This window comes from Python bivittatus, unplaced genomic scaffold, assembly GCF_059951505.1.
Source record: "Python bivittatus isolate LINGU-HERP-01145 unplaced genomic scaffold, Pbiv_v1 ctg000690_np1212, whole genome shotgun sequence".
NCBI classification, from domain to species: domain Eukaryota; kingdom Metazoa; phylum Chordata; class Lepidosauria; order Squamata; family Pythonidae; genus Python; species Python bivittatus.
In genome coordinates, this window is record NW_028277096.1 from 12,351,540 (window position 1) to 12,370,006 (window position 18,467).

An 18,467-nucleotide genomic window follows, 5' to 3' on the forward strand; every position below is an offset into this window, starting at 1 on the left:
GGAATGTGGAGTGCTCCTGAGGGTTGCATGAGGGTGTTCCATCACTGACTCCTGAACTCAAGGTAGTTTTGTGAAGTACAGTAGAGTCTCGCTTATCTGACATAAACGGGCTGGCAGAACATCGGATAAGCAAAAATGTCGGATAACACACAGTAACGATTGAGTGCGATTAAAAAAAAAAACCGATCCACTGCGCCTGTTGCAATCGATTTTTGCGTTGAGGCGCCGCACCGTCAGGAGCAACAAGAAAGAGTACACTCGCAAACAAGCGGCACACTTTTCTCATCGCCGATTTATGCGTGTTATGTTTTTTTTAGGGCCGTTGGATAAGACAGAATGTCGGATAAGCGAAGGTCGGTTAAACGAGACTCTACTGTATTCACTCTTGCAATCCTTAGATGTGCATCTTTCTTGATCCTGTGTGTTACTTTTGTACATTGGAAAGAAGCAAATTGTTCTTTATTATGAGACTAATTCAAGGTTTAAAAGTGAAATCTGTTCAGAAGGGAAAACGGATTTTGCTTCATCACTGGGATACATTTTCAGGGCAGTTGTTTGGATCCTATCAAATCGATGGCTCTTCCTGTTATGGCTCCACCATATATGCCCTCTGTTCTGAATATACAACAACAAGAACAATTATTATGGTCCAAGACCAGATCATGAAAGTTCAAACAACCAAATGCAATCTGAAAGGAGAAACTAAAAATGCAACACAATCTTGAATTGAGCAGTCTATTTCTGTTGTCAGATCTGAATGTACCAGAGCCTGATGGCTCAAGCTTACAGGTGTACAGATACCTGTACAGGGATTTCAGGATGCTTCTCTTTTAGGAATAATTCTAAACACCACTGGTCAGAACAGCCAGATAGTCTACCTATTCAGGGTTGGATTAGTAGGAAACACAATTCTTTGTAAAATCTGGATTTTCCAAAAAGTTCTGAGGTTTCAATTTCATCCAAGGCAGAGGAACAACCTCAGCTCTGATCTGGATGGTTGTGAGACGGGAGCAGATTTGGGTGGGGGAGACACAATTGTCCAGTGGTTAAATTCAGTATGGGACAGTTCCTATTGAATAATTTTAAACGTTTTAGAAGCGAATATGTGTAGCTCAGGGTTGAACTGTGGAGTCCTCGGGGTTCTCTGAGCTTGGTTGCTTTCTTGCAAACATTTCGTTACCTGGCTAGGTAATATCTTCAGTGCTAGAATGGAAGGGTTTGCTCTCTGTTTGTATACTGTGGCATGTCCTGCCACACACACACCCCCCCCGCCCAACACTGGCACTGACTAGTATGCTAAAACTCTTGATCTTGAGTATTTTTGTGAGAAATTGTATTAAGTCTTAATGTGGAAATCAGTCTCTATTTTCTCAGGGATTTTCAGTGGTAAAGTCTCCTGGAGAACTGAAAGGTTCCCCTATTAGTTTTTTTTTTTAATATTACCATTGCTGATGTCCAATTTCTGTTAATGTGTTCTTTTGTTTAGGGATTGGCCAGTTTGCCCGATGTAGAGTGTAATGGGGCATTACTGAAATTACTGCATATACCATGCAGAAGGATGAAATGCCTGCTTCCTTGATAGTGGTGGGCGACATTATTCAATCTTGTAATAGGGTTCCCAGAGTAGATACAGAACAGAGATGGCATCTGAGCCTGCTGCTAGGTCTGATTCCTGTGTCAAACGTGATAAGATCTGTTGCGGCTAGTTATGGTCACTGTTACATTTCCTTTTGCTGTTAACTGCTTCCTCAGGGCTATATGCTACGCATCTGATGTAGACTGATACATGAAACCTTATACCTTTGTCTTTGATGCCATAAGTTCTGTTTTTGTTGCAAAAAGCTCCTGACAACTATCCCCCCTCTAAATACTTTCCATAGTGTTTTTGGACAATGCATTTACCAACATGCATAATATTGGGTGCACTTTTCCTGAAACTTAGAATTCATTGCAAAAAATCCAAGAAGTGCAGATCTTGAAGAATGATTACCTTTTGGCTTGGCCCTTACTTTAGATGCTTGGTGGCCTAAAATAGCTGTGCATTACATTCATTAACACACTAAATTAATTCTTCTCCAGTCACTTGAGCTAAGCTACACAATCTGCATGGGAACTGGTCAAGACAAGTTTCTAGTTTCGTGCTCTGCACCTTGTGGTTAATGAGAGAACCCCTCGTCCAAATCTGAAGGGCGGATGTTGGGTTGAGTGAGTCACAGGTAACAGGAAGCTAGAGGCCAGCTCACAGTTGCAGTGAGCAAGTGACCACATACCGCTTGAATGCAAGACCGCTAGGTAAGAGATGGCCAGAGTGCTAAGGACCAGCAGCGGCTGCATCTTAAGAAACCTCTAAACTCTACAAGGTATGATGATCTTCCAGCATCTATTGACCCCCCATTTTTGGCTTCTGGATTTGATGCCAGCCTCCTCCTCTCTGCCAGAACACACTGTCTCTAACCTAGTTTAATGTCCCTTTAGATCCCTCTTTTTTTCTTTGTAAAAATTGAACAGGGAACAAAAATGATCCCCCAAATTAAGGTCAAAATGAAAAACTTAAGAAAATGGCATGATGTTTGGTATAGATTTATATAACAATTCGGAACTGCCATGAAACCTGTGTATTTTCATCAGGCTTAAACATGCTGGGGTCCAGATGTTCCCCTTGACTCCCCAGGATGCCTTTGACAACCTTATCGTAGTTTTGTTTCACCTTTTTCCTAGGCAGATGGCCAAATTTCCTAACAAAGTGCTGGACTGCAATCCCCTCATTTGTATTTTTATTTTTTAAGGCATGCTAGAGGCTTTTCCTTCTTTTGCGGTGTGGTCTCTTTCCCTTTCTTGCATTAATTTTTTTTTTTTTAAGTCAAAAAGTCAAGCCACTGTGATCTCAGGATTTTCACCTCCAAGTAAAATTTTTACATACATAAAGTATCCCTTCCTGGTTTAGATTTTAAAATAGGTCAGATTACTTCCTGCTGAAGACTCTTATAATCTAACTATGGCTATAAAAACAAGGTTTTAGTAACAATGAGTTGGGCCTTTAAGTGTATAATACAATATTTATTAAATATTTTATTTGTTAAATTGTTTTATTTAATGTCAAGTCTAGGTTATATTTGTAACTTGTTCTGGGGCCTTTTGGCTGTAAAATTTTAAAAAGTCAAGCAAGGCAGAGAACCTTGTGGTTACTAAAGGAATCTGAATAGCAGATGTTCAAACTAACACATTTTAGACATCTGATGAAGGCATCTCACAAAACCTTATCTCTTTTAATAACATATTAATCTGAAAAGCTATCACGCTCCTGATTCTTAGCTACTGTAGACTAACCCAGCTTCCATGCAATGGGTAGTAAAGGAGTAGGCAACTAGGTTTGACCTACAGGAAAGAGCCCTCTGGGTTCTAGCCCTTTGCTATAGTGGCCTCCTAAGATGAACCCCTCAAATGCATGCATGCGTTTGTGTATTTACTGATTTTAGGCTTGTGCTCTTTCTCACAAGTCATTGCCCTGAAGGGTTGCAACTCTGCATTCTGTCTTGGCTGTTCTTTCGAAGACCAAATTTCTTTATAACAGCTGAGTTGCACAGCGATACAAACTAGTGTGGAATCGTGTTCAGGGGACAGAATCTCGTTTGCTTTTTGTTTTAATCCACAAACTCCCCAATTGCACGATGCCATATTCTTGTGTAACTCTGCTGTAGTACGACAATATTTCCATTAGGAACAACGGGTCCGTCACATTGGGAATGAAGTTTTTCCCCCCTTAGTAGGATATCCTCTTTTTCAACTTTTGGGTGAGTTGTCCTCTGTTTCCACTGACAGCTGATTAGTTTTGCAGTCAGCACATGCTAACTGTGCCAGGAAGGCATTGCACTTTTAAAAAGCTATTTTTAATGAGCAGCAGCTTGGGTTGGTGGCTGTTGGAGAATTAGCAGTAATAGCAGCATGTCCTTTCTTTGAAGGAATCTGTTTTTCAGGGGTGGATCAACATGTCAGCAGTCTTTTTGTACCTGGATTGTAGTTCTAGAAGTAGGTAAGAAATTGCCAGAAAATGGTGATGGGGTTTCCCACTGATTTCTGATCTTAAACTTTACATATAAGGTTCCCCCTGCCATCAAATAATTGGTATTTGCTCTGCTTATTATCATGGCTCTGATAGTGCTGTCCCATCCCTCTAGCTCCCAGCCGGCAGAAATAAAATAACTAAAAAAGTATGCCTCCCTTAGCAGTGGAAAGTTGTTACGCTGCTGTTTCTCAGCATTCATTGCCATATAAGAGAGAAGTACTGTATTTATCTTTATATGATAGTCTCTTGCCAACATTGCATCTATACATACAAATTTAAACACACAAATTTCATGCAAACCTGCATTCTTTATTCTCGTTTTGGTAGCCATCATGATGAGTAATTCTTGGTAGCTAGCAATGGCTTCATTTGCTGGAAAAGATTATGTCAGAACTGTAATATTTTGGGATATATAGGGATGGGCGTACACACACACACACACACACACAGGCTTTATATTAATTTTTCCAACAAAGTTGTTAATTCAATGTAAAAAGTCCTGGTCCATCAAAAATGGCAGTGTTTCTCAACTCAAAATTCACTAGTTAGTGCAGTGTTTCTCAACTTTGGTAACATTAAGAAGTGTGGACTTGAACTTGCAGTTGAAGTCCACACATCTTAATGTAGCCAAGGCTGAGAAATGCTGAGTTAGTGAAGAGAGAGGATCTCCTGGGGTTCAGCTGAAAGCTAGTTACTACTTGCCCGCTTTCAGAGAGGATGTTAAAAATGTTCCCCCTTCCCAGACATTTCTGCCAAGTCACATTAAGTCCCAGTATTATTACTTTTGGGATCTAGCACAGAAATTGGATTACAATTTTGTTTCGAAAGGAATAACAATTATGACCCTTTTCTGATCATTTGTGAAACTGAAAACACCAGAGCAGTGGAAGAGAACTGGTAGGTCCTCTTGGTGGCAATTACTGCATAGATAATCTTTGTGTGTGTCCCTTTGAGTCAGTCTTGACCTCTGGAGGTGGTCTGGAGAAGGCCTTGCAGTTTTCTTGGCAGCATTTTCAGAAGTGGCCTGTCCTTGCCTCCTCCTTCCAAGGGCTAAAAAATGTCACTGGTCCAAAGTCACCCAGCTGGCTTCATGCCTATATCAGGACTAGAACTCATGGTTTCCCGGTTTCTAGCTTGGTGCCTTAACAATTACACCTGGATCTTTTACATGCAAATAACTGAATACATCAACAATCAATTGTTCAGTTAATCAACAGCATATTCTCACTTTATCCTCTGCCGAAATACTTTTTTCTCCATTCCTTTTTCTCCCTTGAAAGCCATAATCCAGTAAAGAGAGGTCTGTGGGGAAACCCCAAAACACTCAAATAACTCCTAAACTTATATTTAACTGCTTTCTTAAACTGTCTTGCAAGAGAAGAGTTGATCAATCAGACCATAATTTAAATACTGAACTTTAGAGTGGGTGGGGCCTTGGGAAATTGGAGGGGGGCTGCCTTTGAGTCATTGTTGACTCCTGGCAACTGCCTGGACAATTCTTTACAACTGCCCCCCCCCCAAAAAAAAACACTAGTGTTGGGCGGGTTGTCTTCACTTGCAATGGGAAGGGTTTCTGGTTGCCCTCCCCAATCATAAGAGTTGCATAATTTCCAGTGCAAAGCTGTCATAGCAAAAGCCCCTAGATTTTCCTCCTTGCTGGGTATGAATCTTTGTTTCCGATTCACTTTGTTCCACTTGAGTTGCTAGATCACTTATAAAGCGTATGCTTTGAACGTAGAAGTTTCCAGGTCCATCCATATCTAGATATGGCTGAAAAATTCCTGCCTAAAACCTCTGAAGGTGCTGCCAGTCAGTGTCGTCAATATTGGACTAGCTCAACGTTTCCCAGACTGGGTACTCTCGTAATGTGTGGGCTTCAACTCCTAGAATTCTCCAGCCAACATGGCCATTACTGAGAATTCTGAGAATTCATCCCAAATACCAGAAGGGCTTCTGGGTAGGAAACTTGAGGATAGATGGACAAATAAAAACATCCCATATATAGCAGTTTATTCTGTACCTTATAGTGGGATAAGTGGGAAGATGAATATTAGAGCCTCTCCAAATAGGATTTTGAAGCATCTGTGAGTTGACTTAAGAAGAATGCATCCATTATTTACCTACATTAACAATCCAGATAGTTCAAATATTTCTAAGATGCTTTTCAGCAGCTGGCAGGGGAGCAAGGGTAAGAGAGGGGTATATGTCTCCATCTCTTCCTTATGAGCACCTCAGAGGCATCTGGCTGGCCACTGTGGGAAGCAAAAGGTGGGCTGAGATGGCCCTTGACTAGCCACTGGCTTTAGATTTCACCACTATAAGTTTGTTGTAACATCTTATGGGCAACTTGTTGCTTCACCTTTTACTCCCAGGGGTTATCGTTTTAATTTCAACCACAGAAAAGAAAGGGAGGATTGCATTGAGATATTGGGGCCAACATGATAATAGGTTATGTGAATCAATTCCAACTGAATTTGAACGGTCAATTCAAGTTGAATCAGTGATTCAGAAAATCAGTTTAACTGAAGTGGGTTAATTTGATACACAAACTCTATTTTCCTTAAACAATTTGAAGTATCATTGAATCAATATGAATGCATTCAGTTCAACTCACCAGTTCACTTTGGAAAACTGATTCAAATCAAAGCATTTATTAAAGATTTGCATGACCCTTCAAACAGAATAATTTGATTGCATCCTTTCCCAGCCTCCTAATTTTCACTCCCATAATTGCCCAGCTAATAAGGCCATTTTAATTTCTCACAGTGCCCACAGTAGCATTAATTTGGCACTGGAGCATAATTTGTGCTCCCACTATCCCAATCAATTTTATTATTTACTACAGTTATATAGCTGTCTCATAACACACATTATTCGGCTTCACAAAACCAATACAGCATTTAAGTACAATACGGAATAATAACATTTATTTAGTTGATTTAGTATATTAATACTAACGTACACATTGCCCAATCAAAAATATTCCAGATGGTTTACAGTAGAAAAGCATAGACTTTAAACTTCCCTCAAATGAACCTGTGGGTGCAATGTGAGTGGAGAAGTATTCCCACTTCCCTGTTTTTACTACCATGATATAGCCTCCTAAATATGGACATGCAACTAAGTTCAGTCACATCTACTCTTCAGTTTCTGCCATCTTTGCTCTAAGAGTGTCTTCTGTCACTCCATCTCCTGGAGTTTCTTCGTAAACCAGGCAACAAGAAATCAGTCATTTGAGAGCCATCTCATCCCTTGTCCTTGTTGCCTCTGATAAGATGAATGGTGACAGTGCCTGCCCAGTGAATCAGAAACTCAAAGGGACAATCAGGTGCCTCCGGCAGACTATTGTAACAACTCCCATTCCTGCAGATGTCAGATACACTAACAAAATGCATAGTGACCAGAAAGTGATCTGACCATGACAAAGGAGTGATCACAATGTCCTTCATCTTCATATCACACATCATCTTTAAAGGCATCTTTAATGGCATCTGGAAGGAACCTGGGGGAAGAATATGTACGTCCTGTTGAGCTCCAGAGGAAAGACAAGATATAAGTCTAGTAACAAATATATCAAGCAAGAGTCAGAGCTACCCTCTCATCATTTCTATTGAGTCTTCCCCTGTTTTTGAATTAAGGATCCTGTTCTACGAAGTCGTTGGAGGTTGGGTTGCCTCACCTTCCTTCTTTCATCTGTGTTGCTCTTGTCTTTTTAAGACTGGAACTACAGTAAGACCAAGCTATGGGCCAAGTGGAGCTGATTTGGGGTGCCTTTTCCTTGATGATGCTGGGGGCCCTTATCAGCATGTGCATGAAATGTCAACAGACTGGTAAGGTCTTAATCTCTTACTTTGATTAGCTGAGGTCTGAAACCTTGATCAGTGTAATTCTGTGGCTGAAATGCCATATATTTGTTCATAGGGATAATAAGTTGCAACCAATCTCTAATATATAGTAGAAATCACAATAATCTCTTGTACAGACAAAGCAGTGGGTGAGAATTCAAAGCTCTGTCCATATGCTCACTAAGCAGTGTTACAAAAACACGGTTGCTCCAGCAAAGCTTTGCCCGTCTGTAAAATGGGTATGAGGATCATCCCCAGCTCCCAATTCTGCAAATACACTTGCTTGAATTGGTTTTCCTTTTTCACCTCTCCCCTCCTCCTGCATATTACTTCTTTGGTGGTTAATTGCTCCTGTTTCATTCTTCCCTCCTCTCTTATAATTAATTTAATTTTAGCTCTCAAAAACTCTCCCGTTTTTGTTTCTTCTCCACCTTCAGGGAGTAAACAGGTGAAGGCAAATGTGGACAGTCACAGAACTCAGTAAGTAGAGATCATTCCCATGGTCTTTCCTGAACTGTAGTCCCAGTGTGATGACAAGAATATGAACTGCCCCCCCCAAAGCAGTTAGAGTTTTGGGGGTGCTCAACAGTTTAAGAGATTCATGCAGAAATGGGGGTAGCGAGTGCTGTTCGGCAGGGCCCAGGAAGAAAGCCTTTTCTGTTGTGGCCCCCGCCCTCGGGAACATCATCCCCCCAGAGATCACATCAGCCCCATCCCTACTGGCTTTCTATAAATATGTAGTTTTGCCATTAGATGCGGGGACCCAGGTGTGTGGTAGAGCCTGTACATGGCATTCAGACAAATCAGCCATCAATAGACACACACAGATAAACCACATTTACGCACCATTCAGAAGAGACAATAAAAAACCTAGGAAGGAAACAAAAAGACCAGAACACATCCTCTCCAGCAGCCAACACTCAGATAAGCAGGGATCAGCACCAAACAAATAATCAAGCAGAAAACAATACCCTAAGCAAGAAACTACCAAGGAGAAAATCACACCCCCACCAAAGCTGGCAGGGCAAGCTACTGCATATAAATAGGGAGCAAACCCCACACTCGCTAGCTGATGATGTTACCTAGTTGGGCGATGAAATGTCTGCCAGCAAATAACCAAGCTCTGAAAGCACCAAGAACTCCATTGTTCTTAAACTCTTGCTGGTAGTCCACAACCCTCGCGCAGGAGGTCAAACTTTGCAACTACAGTTAGAAGATGCAACCATGGAGAGCCACAGTATGAGTACTGACCCATAGGAATAAAGACCAGGCCTGATTTAAAGCTACTTTCTATGAACTGGAGGTGAGTGACTTACAGCACCTCAGCCTAATTTCAAACACTCCAAAAGTGAGGAGAGGAAGGGGAAAAGAGGAGTGATCTGCCCCAAGTGCACTGAGTTATCCTGCTTATGTTGCATTAGTCTTTCAAATCTGTCCTCCCACACATTGCGTCACTTGCCACATGTGTTTTAATGGCTGTAACTATCCACATCACAACCCTTAAATCCTCTTGCGCTTGACCAAGCTTAGTTGGCCACCTGATCCAAAGAGGTCGATTCCTCCTAGGACCAGCCAACCTGAGACTCCTCCACTGGAAAAATAAGTGCTCAACATCAACAGCTCATGTGAGCAGCTGAAAATCACAACTCTTTTGAAAACCACAACTCTTTTTATCTTACCATTTCTGTTTACTACTTCTCATCGTTCCCATCGTTCATCTGTTTTGAATGGAAAGGATCTTCCTTGGCATTTCTGCTGTACTGTGAGTTAATTACTATTCAGTTTGCCCTAGCCATGAAATAATAAACTTACTATGGACTTTGGGGACATGAGAAACCCTGGAATTGCAAACGGTCACTAAATGAGGCAGTCGCCAAACAACAACTACCTGTAAGAGACAATAAATGCCCAACCCATTGCTAAGAATGATCAGATCCACATGAATTTATTGAAGTAGGATTCAATGGGATTTTTTCCTCCCAGCTTCTCTTTATGCCTGCGTGTTTCTTTATAGGCAACCCCATGCAACTTCCCCAAAATAAGAGATCATTGTTCATTAAGACTTTCTTACTTCGTTTGACTCCTGGGCACTAAGAACATGATTTCCTGATTTTTTTTCCAGATGTGAAGACCGAGAGGATTTTCAACAACTTCCCTATTTAAGTAAGTGCCTGATGATCTTTCTCTCCCCAGTCCTTCTTAGAGGAGGCGAGCAAGTATTCTCTCAGCTACAATTTTGTTGCTGCACAAACAGCAGAAGTAGCTTTGTGGTCAAGTAGAAAATGGGGTTGTGGCTGGAAAGTAATGCACAGCGTAGCCATCAGCTGAGGCCGGGTCCAGAAATAACACTGAAGGCCAGGGTGGAACAGTGATCAGAGGGAGCAGCTACAAGCAGGAAGAGCCAGGCTGGAATTCTGTGAGCCTTTGATCCCTCTCTGTTGTAGGGATTTGTTGGATCAAACGGGAGATTGAGAAAGACACAGGGCTTGCAAACTGGAGCTCGGGAAGGAAGGAAGATTTGTAGCTATAACTAACACCTTTTGTACCGCTTAGGGCATTCACCCAGTCTGATACTTCAGCAAACAGACTTTTTGTGATTGCAATTTGTCTCATTTCTCTTGTAGCAGGTGAAGCCAAACAGTGTGAATTTGAAATCTCCTTCCTCTAAAAGTATTTACAAAAATACCATGTTTCTTTTCTCAGGTTCAGCGTCAAGACAGCCACAGGTGAAAGGGATGTACGGTATGGCAAGACCAAGGTAGATTGTGCACAATAGCTACAGAATATTTTGGTGTCCTCAAAATACAGAAGTCAAATACCCTGCAGTTAATCCAGCATAATTGTAGAGTCCAAAATTGGGGGGAAGGGGCTGATTTTGGAGAGGGGTCCCACTTCATTGTTAACCTCCAAAGCAGCTAGATGATGATGATGATGATGATGATGATGATGATAGTAATAATGCCTTAAGAACAAATGCATACAAAGCCAGAACTGAGAAGACTGCAACAGACAGCAAATGCCGCCTCTGCAAAGAAGCTGAAGAAACAGTGGACCATCTAGTTAGCAGCTGCAAGAAGATTGCACAGACCGACTACAAACAATGGCATCAAAAGTAGCAACAAGGGTGCATTGGAATATCTGCAAGACATACCATTTGCCTGCAAGTAAGAACTGGTGGGACCACAAAACAGACAAAGTAATTGAAAATGAAGAAGCTAAAGTGCTCTTCGACTTTAGAATTCAAACAGACAAGCATCTGCCACACAACTTAACAATTGTTGATAAGAAAGACAAAAAAGTCTGGATAGTGGACCCTGCAATACCTGGAGACAGCAGAATAGAAGAGAAAGAACTGGAGAAAATCACAGAATACAAAGACCTGCAAATAGAAATAGAACGACTGTAGCAAAAGAAAGCAAAGATAGTACCAACAATTATAAGCACCTTGGGTGCAATCCCAAAACATCTGGAGTACCACCTGAAGACCATCGGCATTGACAAAATCACCATCAGTCAACTGCAAAAGGCAGCTTGACTTGGAACAGCTTCCATCCTGCGACAATACCTTTAACACCATCAAACAACAACATCTGCCTATCCCAGGTCCTTGGGAAGGACCTGATAGGTGGATAAAAATGCCAAATCCAGTCTAAACATCTGACTGACTGTGCGACCAACAATAATAATACACAGAGACAACAGAATCAAGAAAACTGAACTGGAAAAAATTATAAAATATAGAAATTTAACAATGATTAATTTCATGTACCTTTGGTACAGAGTCCAGGACTCACATCCATATAAGAGAGAAGATCTTCTTTGATCAGGCTCGACCCATCAGATGACAGAAAGGGGGAGCATCTTGATTTAGGAGGACCATAAATTGACTTTATGGCACTGAAGAACTCTCTGGTGGCATACGTGTCTGCATAGCGTTCCACCTGCTCAGCCTTCCTCTGCCACCACTCGTCCTGCATTTCTTGCAGTTCTTGTAGTTCCATCTGTACTTTGGACTGCAGGTGTTTAAACCTGTCTTTCTTTGAGACAGATGATGAATCGTTCTGCCAGTCTACATAGGCCTTGCTCTTGGCCTGGAGGGCTGCTGAAATGGTCTCATGGTTTTCATCAAACCAATCTTGGTGCGCCCGGGTTTTCAGTCCAAGTACACTTGTTGTTGTCTATGTGATGATATCTTTAAACTGCGTCCACTTTTCAGAACAATTTCCTACAAGCTGTAAATTGCTGGAGACTTTTTCATTAAGTACATCTTGGAAACGTTGGACTTGCCCTGGCTTGTGCAGTCTGCCAATGTTGAATGACTTTCTGACAGTCCTTGGTTGCCTATAGTATAAAGGGGCTATGCGCAGGTTGAGGACCAACCAGCCTGTGAGCTGTCCAGCACTCAGCACCTTGCATGGCTCGGGTGATAGTGACATCTTTAAGGTCGTGCTAACATATTATGACATAGTCAAGTAGGTGCCAGTGTTTGGACCTGGGATGCATCCAGGTAGTTTTGTATTTGTTTGCAAGTCTGAACATCGTGTTAGTGATGCACAGGTTGAGCTCGGCACATTTGCTCAGAAGCAGCAGTCCATTGCTATTTAGTTTCCCACCCCATGTCTCCCAGGGACTCCGTCCTAGTTATCATTGTCTGTCCCCACCCTAGTGTTGAAGTCACTCAGAATCACGAGTTTGTTGCTGGCAGGGGTTGTTTGAATAATCTGGTCCAGGTCCTCATAGAAACCTTCCCTGTCTTTGTCTGGACTCGTGAAACTTGGTACTGTCAGGTAAAGCCCAAGAAACTCCACAAGACAGTACTGGAACAGCTCAGTTACTTTATTAGCTCGCATCTGCTAGACAGACTCTCACCAGACTAACTCTAAACTCCCCAAGCCAGCAACTAAACACTATGAATTCCTTAGGGTGGTGCCAGTCTCATCCTCTTCGCTTTCCCATGCTCACGCTGTGGGCTGAGGAGATGCTTCTGTCCTTGAACCTTCTCATCCCAATCCATCACAGGTACGTCGGTGCTAACAGTGGTGATATATTGGGACTTGCTGAGAGGAAAGTGGAACTTCATAATGTGTTCATTTATTCCAGTGGGTAGAGTAGAAATGTTTTTTGGCAGAGCAGTATTGATTGCAAAACCTACTCTGTGAGTCTTGTTGTCAGTCTCTGGTTTCCCTTTCCAAAAGAACGTATATCCACTCACTGCTTCTTGTAATGAACCCTCATCTGCCAGCCTGGTCTCACTGAGTGCAGCAATGTCAATGGCCAAGTTTGGCTGCTATGAACGCTGTTCGTCTTTCAGGCCTTGTCTCTATCCAGCAAGGTACGGAAGTTCCAGGCTCCAAAAATAAGTTTTTTTAATTCTTTTTTCTTAATGCTCAATCACTAAGGAGATGACCTGCCAGCCACAGTTAGCTAGCCAGATGTTGTGGGGCAGAGAATGTTTAGGGTGCCTTTTTTAACCCACTCCCTCATGCAAGGGTGGGCAGTGCTATCCTGGAAGGGCTGTCCAGTTGCCCTGGATGTTGCCAGATGTCTCTGCTGCCCCGAGTACTGAGATGAATGACTGCTGGTCCAAGGGCTGCCCACATCCAGGTTTGTGACTACAACTGCCATTGGTCCTCTCCACCTGTTGCTTTGCCACTCCTCCACAGCCACAGGGCTCAATGAATTAGGTGTGGACTGAGATGATTTGTAGATGAGTTGCAGATGAAGATGAATTGCACAACAGAAACTTGTGCGTGATGAAGTTTTAAGTGGAGCAGCTGTTGCACAGGGGAAATCCCACTCTCTCGGCAGAAGAGACCTTAATCCAGTGGCACGGAGAACCATTACAGCTGGAGACCTCTCCTGCTGCAGTGGATGACTGGGACGTCTAAGTGTCTTGTCATGCTCTTAGAGCTCCACAATGCCTGCAGGGCCTGCCTTCTTGACCATTGGACCGTTGATCAGTCTCCTCCACTCAGTCTGCCAGGGCCAGACTTCACACACTGGGATAGACAAATCCCCTGTCTCACCAAGAGTTGAAGACCCGTCGGCTACCCTCACCTGGTTTGGCCCATCTGCCAAGATGGTTTACTGGGATGTGGCTGCTGCATGTGTCACAGCTACTTGGAGCCACAGGTGACAGCTGAGTGTCACGTAGGGACTAAAGGTGAATGAGCAGCCCTAGAAAGGGCATGGCAGTCCCCTCCACCAGAGGTGCCACCCCTCTCTGGACACCCCATACATCCCTTTACAATATCTATATTTTGGCTATGTCAACTGTGGATTTGCAAAAAAAAAGAAAAAAAACTCTTTGCTGGGCGTATGTTGTATCTTAAGATGTTTCTTGGATAATGGCTAGGTTCCTGGCTGGAGCTTGAATTTCCAAAGAATACCAGTCAAATATGTGATTCTTTTTGTTTCTTCTCTGTACTGTGTTAGAGAGACAGAGACAGTGACAGTGATAGAAGAGATAGAGACAGTGACATAGAGGAGATAGAGATGATAGAGACAGAGACACACAGAGAGAGAGAGAGAGAGAGATAAAATGCCAAAACAGAGGTAGGATATTTTTTGCAGCTGGGCTACATTTTCCTTTTTTGGGGTATAGGCAATCAAAGTCTGAAAATTCAACCCTTACAGGCAGTCCAGAAAAGTAGCATGATCAGTGGTACCGAAAGCAGTTGAGAGATCCACTAGGAACAAGAATAATGTACTCTTTCTCTGAAATGGGTCATCTATGAGAGTGTCACTGTCCTTCTCATACCCTGATCTGAACCCAGACTGAAAGGGATCTTGATAATCTGCTTCATTCAGGGTCCTCTACAGCTGCCATTCCATTGCCTCAACTCCAAAATGGTTGGATCAAGGGATGGACTCCTGAAGAGGAGAGCACCACCATCTCTTCATTCAAAAAGGGAATAACCAGTTCCCAAATCCAGCTCCTTGTCCCCTTCCTGGCAACTCATATATGGAGGAGCTGTTCCCACAGCTAATCCTATCCACTTCCTTCGAGTCCCCAGGTTATTTGTTTGTTTGTGAACGTATACGGCTGCCCATCTTATACACGATAATCCTAGGTGGTTCACAACAACAGCCAGTATAAACATAAAGATAAAACAACAGTCCCACGCCTTACAAAGAGAAGCTTTTGTGTTAACTCTGTCAGTCATTGGACCCTACCAAGCTAACATCCAATTCCAAGTAAATATGAGCAATTTTGTATGTGAAAAGCTTGCAAAAAGGTCACCAGGGCATGACCTTAGTAGTGCTAGTAGGACATGAAGGTAGTTCTCTGGACCTATCACTCCCTAACACGGTCTAGGTAACCTTAAGCAGAGCTTTTGAGCAGCATTCTACAGACCTGATAAGGCAGGGAAGGATTAATATTTCACCAACTTTTATCACCAATTCAGGACCGATCCTCATGTCTGGTAATATTCACTCCTTGTCATTCACTTCCATTCCTTTAGGTGCCTCAGTGGTTGTTTCATCTCCCAGAGCTCCTCAGTGAACTGACAGTAAATTGTTGGGGGTAGGAAAGCCGTTCCTGGAAAGGTCCTTTGCCTCCGGATAAGTCGCCAGATAAAGTTGTCAGAGTAAACAATGGAGCAGATCTTACCTACTGCTTTTCTTTGACTTCTGTTGAAAACAGTCATGGTTTCATTTCTAAATCTATTCTTCTTTTTAGCCAAAGCAGAGAACTTTCCAGTTTAAATGATCTTGGTAAGTATAGTTCTTTTTTCTTTTAATTAATTTTTTATTTTTAAACTTTATTAATTAAAAATAACAGATGAATACATGTAAGACATTGCATAATACATACAAAACACCATTAACATATGACAATATATACGTAAAAGTATAACATAGAACAATATATGCATAGAAAAGAAGAAACATAGTAAAGAAGGAAGAATACAGGGAGAGGAAAAGAGGAAAAAAAAGAAAACAGAACATTTTAAAAGTGGGGTTTCTAACTGTCTGAACGGTGAATGTATCTACAAATATGTTATTTTCACATCTTTATTGGTAAGTATAGTTCTGACCATTTCCTGATTAAAGCCTAAAGGTTGGATCATGTCTGCATTCGTGCTATATTTTGTATGAAAGATTTCTATTTTACAAAAGAGGAAATTGGAACTGCTGATCCCATGGACATCCGTATGTGGGGAGAAGCAGTAGGAGCAAGCATCACGCCATCATCACACAAGTGATGCAAATTACATAATTAGCATCATTTGCACAATGACATGAGGCTCGTGATGTCATTGTGGCTTGTTCCAGATGCTTATGGTTGAGCCACGAACTTTGGAACTATCTAGGTCTCACTCCTCCCCCTATTATCCTTCTGTTTCTCCCTGCCCTACCTCTGTACTGTCATTTCTTTCTACTTTTTCTTTCTCCTTTTTTCCCTGGGCACTCCAACAAAGCACTGGGGTATAGCCACCTTGCATTTGGAAAAAAAAAATCATCCTCCTTCTCCTTCTTCCTCTTCTTTCTATTCGACCTGGAAGCATTCGGGTGAATAAACATCAGACGTATTTGCAGGGTATGGTCAAGAAAAGTCAAGGTGACACCCAGGATGGCACAACTGAAGTTCCACCTGGTTTTTATGTTAGTTGCGTGAATTCAGAGGCAGACAATTTGCTTTGCAACATGCCAGCTTCCCATAATTATATATTTAGACATATATACATACAGCTGCCAAGAGTCTAATTGAATGCAGCAAAATATAAATAATGCACACACACACACACACACTTATATACATACCCATATCTACGTATATGCATAAAAATGTTGAAAATCTGAGAGGAAGGGAGCCAAAACAGCATCAGGCAGTGCCAATTGTAGCTTGTAGGCACCGGACTGGGGATCCCATCTTTACAGTGTCCAGGACAGAAGGAACTTTTCCATCACCCAGATACAAAACAGGTCTTCCACTGTCACTATAGTTATTGGAATTACTATCAGAAGCAACTCCCTAGGAAAATTGCCCTTGCAGTATTTGAAAGATTAAGTGGTAAAGGGTGGAAACTTCTGCTATAGATTTTTAGGGTCAGCTTGTCACTCCAGCAGATAAATTTTGGATTCGGACTCAGTTCCATTTTTTATGACACCATCAGGAATATGATGAGCTTTCTGGGTTCAGCGGGGGACAAGCTGAGAATGGACTTCTTTGTAAAAGAGATCATTTTGCTAGCCCCGTTTCAGCTGTGGGGACTGGAGAGGATTAGAGAGGAGAAAGCATTGCCCCCAGTCACAGATAATTGATGGTCTCTAGCTGTCATTTTTCAGAAACCTGCAGCCAGTCCAGATATCAAAACATCATAACAGGTAAGTATCTAACTTTAGGCAAAGAAAAACAAGAATGAATGAGTAGATACTACTCACTTAACTACCATTTCTAGAAATAGATCTAAAATCTCTCTTATAATTTATAAATTGTACTTATCAATAGTCACTGGTTTACCACTACTGTAGTACAATACAAGATATTATTGTAAGGTGTCACAGAATGTCTGTCATAATAACACACACTGCTGTTAAAACTGAAAGGAAAACCTTATGAGGAACAGTTGGAGGTGCTCGATGTGTTTAGCTGGAGAAATCTGTTGGGAGACACAACAGCTCTCATCAAGTATCTGAAGGGCTGTCATGTAGAAGACAGGGCAGACTTGTTCAGGAACCAATGGCTTTAAATTACAAAGTAGATTTGGTTTGGGTACCAGGAAAAAAACAACGAGAGCTGTTCAACAGTGCAACAGACTGCAACAGGAGATGATGAACTTCTTTCACCACTGGAGATATTTAAACAGAAGTTGAGGGTGCTGTTGTAGTGGATTTCTGCATTGGCAGAGGTTTGGACTACTGGAGATGATCTTAAATGTAGCTTTCAGCTCTTACATTCTACAGTCTGATGGATTTTTTTTTTAAAAAAAAGTCTAGTGCTGAGGTTTCTCTGGCTTGTAGAGCACTAGATTTGATCTACTAATCTGTTTTTAGCCATTTGGAAGTTCAGTCTTAACTTGTACACCACAAGCAGCTTATCTACCTGATGTGTATTAATCCATAAACTGTCTTTTCAGAGATACAAACAGAGCAGGACCCTACTTATGTGTAAGTCCTCTATCAATATAATCTTTGGAGTCTTTAGCTGGAATCTTTACTGTTTTAGGCATAAAGATAGATTTATTTTTACTGGTGACCAATGTGCCATTGTGTAATCCACACTTACAAAGGCTGTGGTCCACCTTAATAGAGTCCTCTGTTTAAAGACCTATCAAGCTTGTGTATTAAAAGGGTCTGGTCCAAGTCCAATTTAATAGTGAATGTAAAAAGGGGGCACACTGAGCATCTCAAAATCACAGTTTATTCCTACTTAACTTGGATAATTTTTTTAAATAAGGTTATCATTGCCTTTCTCCTTCCTTTCCTCCCCCCCCCCCCCTTTTTTTTGTAGTACAGGTAGGTGGCCACTTTCATCCCAGAGCCTCAAAATGTTTGCTCAGAATTCTTGTGTTAGGGAAGAGAAACACTGGCTTTAGCCATCTTCTAAGCTT

The 18,467-nt window shown here is 41.8% G+C and overlaps 1 protein-coding gene across 7 annotated transcripts in view; it reads left to right on the forward strand.

The window, feature by feature from the left end:
* The first annotated feature begins 22 nt into the window (after positions 1–22).
* Positions 23–18,467, forward strand: part of LAT2 (linker for activation of T cells family member 2) — a 28,655-nt gene continuing 10,210 nt past the window's right edge. For 5 of the 7 annotated variants that reach the window (XR_015798197.1, XR_015798196.1, XR_015798198.1 and 2 more), the window contains exons 1-6: positions 2,373–8,388; positions 10,031–10,071; positions 10,612–10,666; positions 15,593–15,627; positions 17,203–17,241; positions 17,994–18,024. Coding sequence is in view for 4 of the 7 variants with exons in the window: in XM_088152414.1 (XP_088008540.1) it covers positions 8,144–8,388; positions 10,031–10,071; positions 10,612–10,666; positions 15,593–15,627; positions 17,203–17,241; positions 17,994–18,024 (446 nt within the window). In the remaining 3 variants the exon portion in view is untranslated. The other 2 variants (XM_025170136.2, XM_088152417.1) reach the window with 2 other exon arrangements.